This window comes from Balaenoptera borealis (genome assembly GCF_965194805.1).
Source record: "Balaenoptera borealis genome assembly, chromosome: 20".
NCBI lineage: Eukaryota > Metazoa > Chordata > Mammalia > Artiodactyla > Balaenopteridae > Balaenoptera > Balaenoptera borealis.
In genome coordinates, this window is record NC_138879.1 from 52,702,146 (window position 1) to 52,718,087 (window position 15,942).

The window sequence follows — 15,942 nt, forward strand, 5'->3', positions numbered from 1 at the left end:
GGGTAAGAAGCAAGGGGTTCAGTGGAATCTCAGGCCTGCTGCTAGGTCCCTTGTTTCGTGTTTTCCTCCTGGCCAGCCTTATACTTGTTCTTTCTGTCTTAAAATTTCCCCCCAGTGCACCAAGAGCTCACCAGCCAATCCTCTATGCTAGCCTCTTCTTCCTTATTTCAAGTGTTCCTGGTTGCTCCTACCCCAGTGAAGAGGGTTTGATCTCTTCCTTTTTCCCATTTTCACCCTGGGTGGCAAAACAAATAATGTTTTCCTCCCATTAAGCCCATCACCATGGAGACTCAGCCTGCTTTGCCATCCTTTGAATCCTAAGCCTGACTGAATCTTTCTCCCATCTGTTTAAGGCTCTTGTATCTCCGCCCTCATTTCGTCAGGGCCTTGGTAGACTAAGGAGGTTCAGGTTCAGGGCCACAGGAAAAGAAGCCTGATGTCTAGATTGAGGAAGAAAAGAGTTTAAAGAGGCTGCCTCTTGTGGCTTTGATCTGAGGGATTCCTTCCTGTTGGGTGAGCTGGGGCCAATAGGGTTGGAAGGTTTTTGGTCGCTGTTGCTGTCACTAGGCTGTCCCTTAGAGCACTGGCCAGTGTAGCTATGACTGTGAGCTAAGGATAGGCCTCCCCTTTTACCTGGGGCTTCTTTACACTGCTAGCAGCCTGTCAAGATGGAGAGAAATAGAATCCCCTTTTAATATTAAAAGTTGAGAGATTAAGCGTGGGCATGGGAGAAAGGGCCAGGGTACACAGGGCCTTGCCCTGGGATCTAGACATTGGAACCATGCAAATTTTTTCTTCTGAGTTCTCTTAAGAGCAGTTTAAAGTGGGACTGGCTCCTAGAACCTGGGTACCAGGAGCAGGGGGAGGGAGGAGGGAAGGCAGTGAAGTTCAACTTGGAGACTCCTCCGGGGTGGGAAGGGAATGTCAGGGTGTCATGTGATGTTGCTTATATGTGGAATCTAAAAAAAGGGTACAGATGAACTCATCTGCAGAGCAGAAATAGTGTTACAGACGTAGAGGGCAGACTTGTGGTTGCCAGGGGGTAAGCGGGGGAGGGATAAATTGGAAGATTGTGATTGACATATGCACACTACTATATGTAAAGTGGATAAGTAATAAGGACCTATTGTACAGCACAGGGAACTCTATTCAATACTCTGTGGTGGCCTATATGGGAAAAGAATCGAGAAAAGAGTGGATGTGTATATATATATGGGTGATTCACTTTGCTGTGCACCTGAAGCTGACACAACATTGTGAATCAACTATACTCCAATAAAACTTATTAAAAAACGTAACTTCTAAATGAAAGCACTGACCCCCAAACACCAAGGATCTCTGAGTCCTTTTAACTCTAAGCCTTTTTATTGTTTGATGTGGAGCTTTCTAGCTGACACTTGATAGAGGTTCAGAGAAGACTTGGGCCTCCAAGGCAGCCCTGAAATGAGCCTTAATCCCTGTACTCAGGACTTCCCTGGCGGTCCAGCGGCTAAGACTCCGTGCTCCTAATGCAGGGAGCCTGGGTTCCATCCCTGGTCAGGGAACTAGATCCCACATGCATGCCGCAACTAAGAGTTCGTGTGCTGCAACTAAAGATCCCGTGTGCCGCAACGAAAGATCCTGCACAGCCAAATAAATAAGTAAATATTAAAAAAAAAAAAAAATCCCTGTACTCTTTGGAGTTGGGGAGGGATTGAGGCCTGTCCCACAGGAGACAGAGGGGGCCTACTATGGTCTGAATGTTTGTGTCCCCCCCAAATTCATATGTTGAAATTCTCATGCCCGATATGATGGTGTTAGTAGGAGGGGCCTTTGGGAGGTTGCTTAAATCATGAGGGTGGAACTGTCATGAGTGGGATTAGTGCCTTATAAGAAGCAACTCCAGAGAGATTCCTTGCCCCCTTCCGCCGGACATAAAGAGAGGTCTGCACTCCAGAAGAGGGCCCTCACCCAACCCTGCTGGCACCCTGATCTAGGACTTCCAGCCGCCAGAACTGCGAGGAATAAATGTGTGTGTTTAGAAGCCACCCAGTCGATGGTGTTGTGTTAGAGTAGTCCAAATGGGCTAAGACCAGGCCTAAAACACTTCTTGGTGAAGGATGGTGGGTTAAAGGGCAAACACCCTTTTGAGGTCTTTATTGATATCCTTTGCTTCCTTAAGTGCTCCTCCGTTCCCACTAAGAAAAGAAGTACAGGTTCATAATCCCATATCTGTAATTTTAAAAAGCCCTAAGAACTGAAAGTTTTTTTCCCCCAAAATTTGGCATCCAAACTTATTTGGTGGTGAGACATAACCTAAACTGACATGAAGGTATTTATAGTCTATTTAAACCACTTAGTATAAATTTTCATATGTTTTACTGCAGAAATACTGACACTAAAAGTTTGTGGAGTGCTGTTCTAGAGGCCCCAAGATGTGGTGGGGGGGGTCTCATATACCATACGGTATTACAAGTCTACATTCTGAGATATACTTGATCCCAGGGGTTTTGGATAAGGGATTGTAGACCTATATTTCAGGCAAATCAGAAAAAATACAGAGAATGAGATAATGAACACCCATGTACCCGTCACCCAATGTGAGAATAAATCATGATGGCAACAAGTGAATCCCTTTGTCCCCCTGCTACCCACCCCCCCACAAGCCCTTCTCTCCTTCTCCAGAGGTCACCGCTATTCTGAGTTGGTGTTTGTCATTCTCAAGCCTGTTTCCTAAACTTTTACTGCGTGTATCCATGACCATCACATACTAGTATCGTATTGCATGGTTTAGACTTTATATAAATTGTATTACAATAGAGGACAAAACCAGTTTACTCTTGAGATTGTCTCAGTCTCCCTCCTCCGCCTTGTTCCTGTCTGAAACCTTGGATGCCCTTGGCTTTCTCGAAGGGCGTTGGGTTTCTTGGTTACCCATCCCACTCACCACTGAGCTCCTAGAATCAGCTGTTCCATCTTTCTCATGATTTCCTTCCTCGGCCTGTGTGCCTCACTCCCCTCTTAGGTTTTCTTTCTGGAAGTTGGAGTGTCCTGTTCCCCAAGGTCTTTTGGTTGCATCTCATTTGTTCCTTCTTCCTTTCAGCCCACGGGAGATGGGAGGCCCACCAGTTTTACCCCAGTCTCCTGTGTGAGCAACAGATCAGGAAGGAGAGGGACACCCCCCTGGGTTTTATGGAGTCCAGAGTGGGGATGGTGGTTTGCTTGGAGAGGGGCTGATTTCTGTGGGCCCCAACTTCTCCATGTGGGAAGAGGATGGGGGAAGAATGGCAGGCCAGAATCTGAATGCCTAGAATGACCTTAATACTGACTGCCTTCATTCCCCTGCCTCCTTCTGTGCCCCCTCCAGCCCCAATCAGCTTTTTAAAAGAAAATTTAAAAAAAATATATATATTTATTTATATTTGGCTGCACTGGGTCTTAGTTGTGGCATGTGAGATCTTCACTGTGGCAGATTTAGTTGCAGAGAACTGGAGACAGGGACTCGAACAGACATTTGTATGCCCATGTTCACAGCAGTGCTATTCACAACAGCCAAAAGGCGGAAACAACCAAGCGTCCATCAACGATGAATGGATAAACAAATTGCAGTGGAATATTATGCAGCCATAAAAAAGAATGAAGGTCTGCTACGATGCAACAACGTGAATGAATCTTGAAAACATGCCAAGTGAAGGAAGCCAGTCACAAAAGACCGCATATTGTATGATTCCACTAATATAAAATGTCCAGAATAGGCAAATTCATAGACTCAGAAAGTAGATTAGTGGTTACCAGGATCTGGGAGGAAAGGGGAATAGGGAGTGCCTGCTAAGAGGCCAGGCTCTGGTGCAACTTAGAAGTAAAGATATAGGGGCCATGGGGTGCCAATTTCTCAAGGTACTTCAAGTACCTTGAAGTGGAATTGCTCGGTCATATGGTGACTCCGTGTTTAACTTCTTTTTTTTTTTTTAATTTATTTATTTAATTTATTTATTTTTGGCTGCATTGGGTCTTCGTTGCTGCTCACGGGCTTTCTCTAACTGTGGTGAGCGGGGGCTACTCTTCGTTGCGGTGCGCGGGCTTCTCACTTTGGTGGCTTCTCTTGTTGCGGAGCGCAGGCTCCAGGCACACGGGCCTCAGTAGGTGCGGCACGCGGGCTCAGTAGCTGTGGCTCGCGGGCTCTAGAGCGCAGGCTCAGTAGTTGTGGCGCACGGGCTTAGTTGCTCCGCGGCATGGGGGATCTTCCCGGACCAGGGCTCGAACCCATGTGCCCTGCATTGGCAGGTGGCTTCTTAACCACTGCGCCACCAGGGAAGTCCTAACTTCTTTTATTTGTTGTTGTTTTTTGGCTGTGCTGGCCGGCATGTGGGATCTTAGTTCCCCATCCAGGGATCGAACCCGTGCACCCTGCAGTGGAAGCTCAGAGACTTAACCACTGGACCACCAGGGAAGTCTCTGTGTTTAACTTTTTTTTTTTTTTAAAGAACATTTTTTTTTATTATTAATTTATTAATTTATTAATTTATTTTTGGCTGTGTTGGGTCTTCGTTTCTGTGCGAGGGCTTTCTCTAGTTGGCGGCGAGCGGAGGCCACTCTTCATCGCGGTGCGCGGGCCTCTCACTGTCATGGCCTCTCTTGTTGCGGAGCACAGGCTCCAGACGCGCAGGCTCAGTAGTTGTAGCTCACGGGCCTAGTTGCTCCGCGGCATGTGGGATCTTCCCAGACCAGGGCTCGAACCCGTGTCCCTTGCATTGGCAAGCAGATTCTCAACCACTGCGCCACCAGGGAAGCCCTGTGTTTAACTTTTAATGGAATGCCTTCATTTTTGAATTTTCATTCTTCCCAGAGCCAATATTGGAGGAACCTGAAATACAGAAAGAAGAATTACAGGAGCGTGAGGTAGACGTGGTAAGTCTGGCTTTTCTCTGAGACAAATATTCCTCCCCAACAACTGGTGAATCAAAGGATCAGTTGCAGAATGGTGTACGAGGAATTCTCTTCAATCTCTCACTACCTTCTCTTTACTTTCTACTGGTAGCCTGCTCACTGCAAATCCAGTACACCGAGTAAAGGACAAAGTTATCCGTGTCCCCTACCCCTCCCAAAGAAGAGGGCTTTCAGTGAGGAAGAGGGCTCTTAGGCCCTTCCTCATCTCTCCACCTTGGGTCAGATTGCAATAAGCTATATCCGTTGAATGGGTGAACATCTGAACAAGGTGAACAAGCTGGGCAGACACTGTCCTAATTGGATACTAATTTCTAAGACATCCTCTTTCTTCCTGTCCTTCAGTTCCCTCCTTTGGCTGAAGAGTTTACAGAAACCACTTGAAATACTTTCAGAATTTGACACTCAGTAACCTCTATACCTTTATTTCCAAGCTGCATCAGAGCCTAGGCACACCCTCAGTTACCTGGGTTAGAAGAATAGAGTGGTGACCTTGAACTTTTTTAAAAAGGGAGAGAAAAGTGACAACTACTCATTAAAGAAAAATATTGGAAGGGACAGAAAAGTAAAACAAAGAAAGGGAAAATAAAAGTCATAGTATTACTGCCTGAACACATCCAACGTTACTAATTTGGTATATGTTCTTTCTTTCTGTGTAGATTTGCAAGTTGTTTTGTTTTTTAGCAATCCTAACTGTACCACACATTATAATTTTTTATTAGGCTTTCTCACAAAACATTTTTTTATTCTTCATGTTATTATATACTTAAAAAAATACATCAGGCTGCCTTTATTTTTTTAATCACAAATATGTAAATCACAAGATACCTCTTTTTTTTTAGTATGTAGTATTTTCATTACTGTTATTACATACTCTTTGTAAGCATCTTTTTTTTTTTTTTTTTTGGTTGCGCAGCTTATGGGATCTTAGTTCCTGACCAGGGATTGAACCTGGGCCCCGGCAGTGAAAAGCACCAAATCCTAACCACTGGACTGCCAGGGAATTCTGTGTAAGCGCCTTTTTTTTTTTTTTTTTTTTTTTGGCCGCCGTGCAGCATGCGGGATCTTAGTTCCCTGACCAGGGATTGAATCCGTGCCCCCTGCAATGGAAGCGTGGAGTGTTAACCACTGGACCACCAGGGAGGTCCCTGTAAGCACCATTTTTAATGTTCATATGGTGCTCCATGAGATATATGTATCACAGTTAAATCTTTACTCTTGGACATTTGCCATTTATGATTTTTTTGCTCTCATAATAATACAGTGATGAATATTATAAATAAAACGAACACATTTTGAAATACTTAATATTTCCTTAAGTTAGATTCCTGATTATGGAATTCCTGAATCGAAGAGTAAAGAACATTTCTAACACCTCTAATACATAACGCCAAATTGTTTTTCAAACAAATTGCATTTTTTTGCCCTCGCACTAGCAACAAACCCTTTCCAGGCCTGGGTGTTAGCAGTTTAGCAAAGTTTTTTTTTTTTTTTTTTTTTCTGGCGGCATCCCGCGGCTTGTGGGATCTTAGTTCCCTGAGCAGGGATTGAACCTGCGCCCTCGGCAGTGAAAACGTGGAGTCCTAACCACTGGACCACCAGGGAATTCCCTAGCAAGGATTTTAAAAAAAATGATAGGCAATAAATGATATACCTTTGCTATGTTTATTTGTATTTCTTTGATTTCAAATGAAATTGAACATTTATTTCACATTTTCATTTTCTCTTTTTTTTAATGACATGATACGTTTGTTCATATCCTTTCGTCCATTTATTTATCTGGGTCTTAGTGTTTTTCTCGTTGGATCTTCATGTATGTATTTATATACAGAAGATTTTAGATTACTAGCTAAATTTTCTTGACCTGGAAACTTTAAGTAAAAGGGATTCCTTCTCATCTTCCAGAAGTACTGGGAGAAGGACGGGGTGACTTCTCAAGTTCACCGAGCTAGATTTTTATATCCTTTAGTTTTCTTTTTTTTTTTTTTTTAAATCTGTGTGTATTTTTTTTTTAATTAATTTATTTATTTTTGGCTGTGTTGGGTCTTCGTTTCTGTGCGAGGGCTTTCTCTAGTTGCGGCAAGCGGGGGCCACTCTTCATCGCGGTGCGCGGGCCTCTCACTATCACGGCCTCTCTTGTTGCGGAGCACAGGCTCCAGACGCGCAGGCTCAGTAGTAGTTGTGGCTCACAGGCCTAGTTGCTCCGCAGCATGTGGGATCTTCCCAGACCAGGGCTCGAACCCGTGTCCCCTGCATTGGCAGGCAGATTCTCAGCCACTGCGCCACCAGGGAAGCCCCCTAGTTTTCTTAATTTATTTAGTAGTGTTCAAAATAATGCTGTCTTTTTTCTAGCCACCAGTTATGATTTATTTTCCATCCAATTGATTTGTTCTTCGGTGTTTTCCAGTCTTGTCTTTTCCCCTCCCTTTTTCTTTTTTCCTCACTGATATGCCAGTTGACTTTTGCCCAGTATCACATACTTATTCCAGTATCCTGTGGAGGCCACATCATGGAGAAATTGCTCTTTTACCCTATCCTTTCTTCAGCTTGTCATCCCCTTGCTCCTAATTGTTTTCTTTGTTTGTTTGTTTTTTGTTTTTAACATCTGTATTGGAGTATAATTGCTTTACAATGGCGTGTTAGTTTCTGCTTTATAACAAAGTGAATCAGCTATACATATACGTATATCCCCATATCTCTTCCCTCTTGCATCTCCCTCCCTCCCACCCTCCCTATCCCACCCCCCTAGGTGGTCACAAAGCACCGAGCTGATCTCCCTGTGCTATGCCGCTGCTTCCCACTAGCTATCGGTTTTACATTTGGTAGTGTATATATGTCCATGCCACTCTCTCACTTTGTCCCAGCTTTAATGGAATATTACTCAGCCATAAAAAGAAATGAAATTGAGTTATTTGTAGTGAGGTGGATGGACCTAGAGTCTGTCTTTACAGAGTGAAGTAAGTCAGAAAGAGAAAAACAAATACCGTATGCTAACACATACATATAGAATCCTAACTGTTTGACTCAGGCTAATATCCTACATGTTCCCTTGATTTAGTTTTACTGTGAGGTTGAGGGTTGCTTGATAAGACATTTTTACAAACACAGGCATAAATGAAATATCTTGGGAAGATAATATCCCTCAGTCTTCCTCCATGATCCATTCTGTTTTTACTGGTAGAGGGAAGAGAATCTTATTGTCTTGTTTCTTCGAAGGCTTGAAACCTGTCTTTCAGTCCGTTCTCAGCTTTCCCTTCCCCGTTCTGAAGCTGTCTGACTTCTCTCATCCCCCACGTCCTCATACGTGACAGTGGATGGGAGAAGTGACCCATCCTAACAGCTGTCCCTGCTCTGGCCCTCTGCTCTCCTTCTGCAGAAGCCCCTTTTCCTGTCCCGAGCTGTGCTGACAGGACTGGCAGCTGCCACTTGGACAGAAGAGCACAATACCATTCTGGAACACTTTGCCCAGGACCCTTCGGAGCCCATCCTCACCATCTTCATCGACCCCTGTTTGGGGCTGAAGCTAGGTCTGGGGATGCCTGTGCAGGTACGTACTCCGCCGTCCAGACCTCAGGGTGTTCTCCCAGGGGGCTGAGGGTTCTGAGGATCTCTGTCGTCTGTGAGTCTTATCTCCTGTGTACAAGGTCTGTTGAGCCTCACAGTGTGTCAGACACCCTGCTTGGCAGCAGGATACAGAGAGGAATGAGGCAAGGTTTTGCTTTCGATGATCTCATGGTCTAGTGGGGAAGACAGACATATAAAAAATATTTACAGTATATTATGATGCCTGGGCAAAGCTTTATAAGAGCTTTTTTGGAAGCAACTAATGTAGCCAGTGGAATGCTGGCAGGGCTTGGTGATGGAGGTGATATTTGAGTTGGGGATGAAGGGTAAGTAGGATTTCATTGAGGCTGAGTATGCTCATCCAGGTAAAGAACACTTTATGTGCAAAGAAAGAGGAGTTGTGGGAAATGATACTGGAAAGGTGGGTTGGGGTCAGCTTGTGATGGGCCTTGTATGTTATGCTAAAGAATTTGGCTTTATCCCAGAGGGAACTATTGAAGGCTTTCATGGGTTAGATAGATAACTATTCCAACAATGGGGAGGATACATTAGTGAAAGGTAAACCATGGGTAGGGAAACAGTTAAAAGACAGAAGTATAGTAAAATGGTGGTAGAATATGGGTGGTGGGTGTACAGGTCATTATTGTAAAATTCTTTTAGTGTTTCTGTATGTTGGAAATTTTTAGAAATAAAATTTTGGAAAAGAAAAAGGCTATTGCTTTGCTTTTATTGGCAGCGCATATGCAAAAATTGAAATGATAATGAAGATTAGCATGGCCCTGCTCAGCAACATAATTTGTGAAGCTTCCACATTAAACAAAGCCCAAAACAGGCCATGGCTTTTTCCTGTGTACTGGCAATAATCGGCTATAAAGCATCATGAAAAAAATATTTCATTCACAAAAGTAACAAAAATTTGCAAAAAAAAATGCAGGATTTATACAAAAGAAAACAACTTTGTTGCAGGCCAAGAAAGAAGATTTAAATAAATGATGAGCCCTATCCTGTTTCTGAGTGGGAATCTTGATATTATAAAGATCATTCCATCCAAAAAAGTATTGTTTTAATGCAACTCCAATCAAAGTGCCCCAGACCCTAGATCCCTAGTGTAAAGGATTATTTAAAGTATATCTAGAAAAATGAAATGAAAATAGCAACAAAAAAAAAGATGAAGAAGAAAAGTAATGTAGGAGACCTGTGAATATGAAAATCTTTTATTAAATTACAGTAATTAAAATAGTTAGATTGGGGCACGAATATGTATTATATAATCAACAGTAAAGAAACAGAGAGAGTCCAGAAACATATATGTAAGCATTTTCTACAAAAATTGCATTTAAAATCTGTGGGGAAAGATGGATTATTCAATGAATAGAATTGGGAAATGTGGAAAACAAAGGTTTTCTATTAAAAAAATCTAGTGGGGCAAGGGGGAAATAGGGAAATGTTGGTCAAAGGGTACAAATTTTCTGTCACTACAACAAAGGCAATAAAAGCAAAAATAAACAAGTGGGACTACATCTAACTAAAAAGCTTCTGCACAGCAAAGGAAATCATCGACAAAATGAAGAGTCAACCTATGAATGGGAGGAAATATTTGCAAATCATATACCTGATAAGAGATGAATACGTATCTAAAATATATATAAAGAACTCATACAATTTAATAGCAAGAAAAAACAATGTGATTAAAAACTGTGCAGAAGAATCAAAAGGACATTTTTCCAACGAAGACATACAAATGGCCAGCAGGTATGTGAAAAGGTGCTCAATATCACTAATCAGAGAAATGCAAATCAAAACCACAGTGAGGTATCACCTCATACCTGTTAGAATGGCCATCATCAGAAAGACAAGAGATAACAAATATTGATGAGGATGTGGAGAAAAGGGAACCCTTGTGCACTGGGAATGTAAATTGGTGCAGTCACTATGGAAAACAGTATGGAGGTTCCTCAAAAAAATAAAAATAGAACTACCATATGATCTAGCAATTCCACTTCTGGGTGTATATCCAAAGGAAATGAAATCACGATCTCGAAGAAATATCCACACCCCCACATTCCTTATAGTTTATTTATAATAGCCAAGGTATGGAAACAGCCTAAGTGTCCATCATTGATGAGTGGATAAAGAAAATGTGGAATACACACACACACACACACACACACAGAGGAATATTATTCAGCAATGAGAGAGAAAAAAAACTTGCCATTTGCAAAAACATGGGTGGCCTTGTAGGGTATTATGCTAAGTGAAATAAGTCAGAGGGAGAAAAACAATTACTGTATGATCTCACTTACATGTGGAATCTAGAAAAAAAAAAAAACTAATAGAAACAGAGAACAGGACAGATTGAGAAACAGAGATTCAGATGGAGGGAAACAGAGGACAGATTGGTGGCTGCCAGAGTTGGGGATGGGGGAGTAGGGAAAATGGATGAAGTTGGTCAGAAGGTACAAAATTCCAATTATTAGATAAATAAGTTCTGGGGATGTAATGTACATACAGCATGGTGACTCTAGTTAACAAAACTGTATTGTATATTTGAAAGTTGCTAAGGGAACAGATCTTAAAAGTTCTGACAAGAAAAAAAAATTGTAATTATGTAAGGTGATAGGTGTTAACTTATTGTAATCATTTTGCAATAAATATACATATCAAATCATTACGCTGTATACCTTAAACCAATACAATGTTATAGGTCAAATATATCTCAATAAAACTGGGGAAAAATTGTACAAAGTTTCAGTTATGCAAGATTAATGAGCTCTGGAGATCTAATATACAGCATGGTAACTATGGTTAATAATACTATAATGTATAATTTGCTAAAGGGTAGTTCTTAAGTGTTCTCACTACAAAAAAGAGAAAGAGAAAGAAAATGGTAACCATATGGGATAATGGATATGTTAATTAGCTTGATTGCAATGATCATTTCACAGTGTATATGTATGTCAAAACAGCAAGGTGTACACCTTAAATATATACAATGTTTATTTGTCAATTATGCCTCGACAAAGCTGAAAAAAATCTATTTAGCATGCCAAAAAATATTCTAAATAGATCACGGATTTAATTGTATTCTCCTGGGGCAAGATGGACAATTGAAAAACTCCCTTAAGAAATTATTACTCTTGAATACTTGATAAATAGTAAAAAGTAAAACGAGAAAACAACAACAAACACCCAAGAGTAAACAAACAAGGAAAGAAGCAAAATCTAATCTAATAAACTTTAAAAGTGGGGACCAATGAAAGGTCTATGTACTGACTTATGGAAACCGTCCTCCCTGCGGGAATGGTGGACGCCCCCTAGTGAGATGGAGTGAACCTCGGTTTTTTACAAAATCTGAAAAGAAAGAGCCCATGTATTTTAACAAAGATTTTACACTGTTTTAAATTAGCCTTAACCATCTGCCCATCCCCTCATGCAGTTATCTTAGGCTAGAGAAAAGTGAATGAAACATAAAATACCCAACCCTTTCACTTTAACTTCGAGGGGGAAATGAAACTGGGCTCTCACAGTGGGACATCAGGAAGTCACCCACAGTACTTTAAAGCAAAAAGAATGAATTCAGAGAGCTGCGCAAGCATGAGGCAAGTGAAAAGAAATTGCATGGCAACTGCAAGCATACTACATCAAGGGAGAAAAAGAACAGAACAAAACATGCAAAAGAGGAAAACATAACTGAACAGAAGGCAATTCCTCACAACAGCATCATGTTACAGTGTGACTTAATAAGAACACGAGTTTAATTTTTTAATAAGCTGAGAGACGAAATGATAAAACGTGAGAATGAAATAAAAGGGAGACTGCAGATTTTTGAAATAAAGAAAGCAGCATGTTTACATGTTAAAATTAGTAGGTTAGAAACAGCAAGGAACTGAATAGCTACCACTGAAAATTGGAACAGATGTAGAAGAGAGGCTTGAGATAATTACAGTGTATGCAGAAGAAAAAACCAATGACAATACAATTGGAGAGAAGTTAATAGATGTGAAAGACAGACACAGGTGATCTAACATAGGGTACCAACTAATGAAACAGAATATAAATTTAAAGATAAAATACAGAGGGACTTCCCTGGTGATGCAGTGGATAAGACTGAGCTCCCATTGCAGGGGGCCCAGGTTCAATCCCTCCCTGGTCAGGGAACTAGATCCCACATGCATGCTGCAACTAAGAGTTCACATGCCATATCTAAGGAGCCCGCCTGCCACAACTAAGACCCAGTGCAACCAAAAAAAAAAAAAAAAAAATACAGAGAATTTCCCTGAACTGCAGAAGGAACAGAATGTGGGAATTGAAAGGACATACTTTATTCCACAAAAATTTGTTACACAGTGTTTAATGTCAATACACGTCTTAGTTAGGTTACTTAAATTCGGGGAAATTAATTCTTTGGGAACATCACCTATGTGGTATTCCTGCCAAGAATATTTAACCTGCATCTAATAATGAGGAAACAATCCAATAAATCAAAATTAAGGGACATTTTGGAAAACAACTGGCCTGGACTATTAGAAATATCACTGTCATGGTAGAAAGAAAAAGACTGGGAAACTATGTGGAATTAAAGGGGACACAACCATGTGTGATCTGTATTGGATCCTGGATGGGAAGAAACCAGCTGTAAATGACATTATTTGGACCACTGTGGAAAATTGAATATAAACTGTGTATTATATAAAGTATTAAATGAAGTTAAATTTTCTGAGTGTGATAATTATAGTATTGAGAATGTTGGAGAATATCCTCCCTTTTAGGAGCCATATGCTGAAGTATGTAAGGGTGTAGTTTTATAACGTCTGCTGCTAACTCTGAAATGGCTCAGCAGAGAGAGAGGGAGAGAAAATGAGAGAGAGTGCAATCATGCACAAGTACAGCAAAATGTTAACAATTAGTGGATCTAGATGATGATCATGTTATTGTTCATTGTGCCTTTCTTGCAACTTTTCTATGGGTTGGAATTTTTTTCAAAATAAAAATTTGGGAAAAAATTATTTAGGCCTCTAGTCAAAAACCCAAATTATCTACCAAGGGGAACCATTAGGCTGATCTCAGACTTCTCTGAACACCCAGAAGTTATACCTACGAGTTCTCCAGGAACCATAGTGTAACCCAAGGGTATAATTCCCAGCCTAGATGGTCAAGTATAGAGGCAACAAATAGGCAGTCATTTTCATTTTATTTTATTTTTTATAAATTTATTTATTTATTTTTGGCTGTGTTGGGTCTTCGTTGCTGTGCACAAGCTTTCTTTAGTTGTGGTAAGTGGGGGCTACTCTTCGTTGCGGTGCGCGGGCTTCTCATTGTCGTGGCTTCTCATTGTGGAGCACGGGCTCTAGGCACGCAGGCTTCAGTAGTTGTGGCACGTGGGCTCAGTAGTTGTGGCTTGTGGGCTGTAGAGCTCAGGCTCAGTAGTTGTAGCGCACGGGCTTAGTTGCTCCACGGCACGTGGGATCTTCCCAGGCCAGGGCTCGAACCCATGTCCCTTGCATTGGCAGGCAGATTCTTAACCACTGCACCACCAGGGAAGCCCAGGCAGTCATTTTTAGTCTTGAAAGAACCCTACTTTGAAAAGCAAAAATGACATCATCAATGGAAATCCAGTTCATTAAAGAATGAACCAAAAAAAAAAAAGGAATGAACCAAATAGAAAACTCAGGAATAGAGACTCTGTGAATATTCAATTCATTTAAATAAAGAACTAATACTAAATAACCATGGTAATTATGGTTATGTTATAGAATGTGAATGTTATCAACCTGGACAATGTAAAAATAATAGTATAACAAAAATTGGGAAGTGGTGAGAAATGCAAGAGAGTAAGGGGATGCCAATGTTCTTGTCGTTCAAAGCAGCGAGTCAACTGAACTTAAAATTGGAAGGTAGTGAGAAAACTAACCTCTTTTTATTCATTTATTTATTTATTTTTTGGCTGCATTGGGTCTTCGTTGCTGTGCGTGGGCTTTCTCTAGTTGCGGCGAGCGGGGGCTACTCTTTGTTGCGGTGCATGGGCTTCTCATCACGGTGGCTTCTCTTGTTGTGGAGCACGGGCTGTAGGCACGTGGGCTTCAGTAGTTGTGGCACATGGGTTCAGTAGTTGTGGCTCCCGGGCTGTAGGGCGCAGGCTCAGTAGTTGTGGTGCACGGGCTTAGTTGCTCCGCGGCATGTGGGATATTCACGGACCAGGGCTCGAACCCGTGTCCCCTGCATTGACAGGTGGATTCTTAACCACTGCACCACCAGGGGAGTCCTGACCTCTTAATATTTTTCATAAGCTTTCTTATAACCTTAGAAAGGGGTCTTTTAGGAAGAAATCTCTCTTAGAGATAAAGAAACATTTATTTGAAGCTCAACCATTTACTATAGTCACATCAATGTGTTTTTATTCTATTAAACCCAAGTAAAATTAAATTTAATACTTTTAATTACAAATAACATGATCCTGGGGCTTCCCTGGTGGTGCAGTGGTTAAGAATCCGCCTGCCAATTCAGGGGACACGTGTTCGAGCCCTGGTCCAGGAAGGTCCCACATGCCACGGAGCAACTAAGCCCGTGCTCACAACTACTGAGCCTGCGCTCTAGGGCCTGCAAGCTACAACTACTGAGCCTGTGTGCTACAACTACTGAAGCCTGCGTGCCTAGAGCCTGTGCCCTGAAACAAGAGAAGCCCCCGCTCACCGCAACTAGAGAAAGCCCGTGCTCAGCAACAAAGATCCAACGTAGCCAAAAATAAATAAATAAATAAATAATATTAAAAAAAAAAATAGCATGATCCTATTTTGAAATAACTATTTTAATTTATTTTTCTGTATATATATCTATATCTATATCTATATCTATATCTATATATATCTATATATCTATAGAGAGATATCTGGAATAGTATTTTCTCTCATGATCATAATTAATGTCTGGGTGGTGGAATTTTAGATGACATTTAAACTTTTATCTTTGTACTTTTCTGCATTGTTTCAGTTATTTATAATTAACATATCATTTTAACAAAAATAATAATTGTTAAGCTTTTTTAAAAAAAAAGAAATACAAGGACTTCCCTGGCAGTCCAGTGGTTAAGACCCCGTGCGTCCAATGCAGGGGGCGCAGGTTCAATCCCTGATCAGGGAACTAAGATCCTACATGCCGCATGGCATGGCCAAAAAAAACCAAAAACAAAAAAAATGCCAAAATTTAATTCTGGGTAGTGGGAAGATGAATGATTATGAATTTCTTCTTTGCATTTTATTTTCAGTTTTTAAAGTTAAATCAAGTATAAAGAGTAGCTACAAAAGTACTAAAGAAAAAAAGACAGGTGAATCTGATCTTAGAGTGGAAATGACTTTTCTAAGCATGTAGAAGTCAGAAACTTTAAGAAGTTTTAACAACAGGAGAGTTATACATTTCTGAATGTAAACAACAACAAAAACTCAGCATAAACAAAACTGA

General features: G+C 41.1%; 1 protein-coding gene across 1 annotated transcript in view; it reads left to right on the plus strand.

Moving 5' to 3' along the window:
- DNAH2 (dynein axonemal heavy chain 2) overlaps window positions 1-15,942 on the plus strand; it is a 96,184-nt gene that overhangs the window by 1,818 nt on the left and 78,424 nt on the right. Inside the window, exons 2-3 of the mRNA XM_082371452.1 lie at window positions 4,826-4,887; window positions 8,300-8,470. Of these exons, the coding sequence (XP_082227578.1) occupies window positions 4,826-4,887; window positions 8,300-8,470 (233 nt within the window). The remainder of the gene's footprint in view (window positions 1-4,825; window positions 4,888-8,299; window positions 8,471-15,942) is intronic.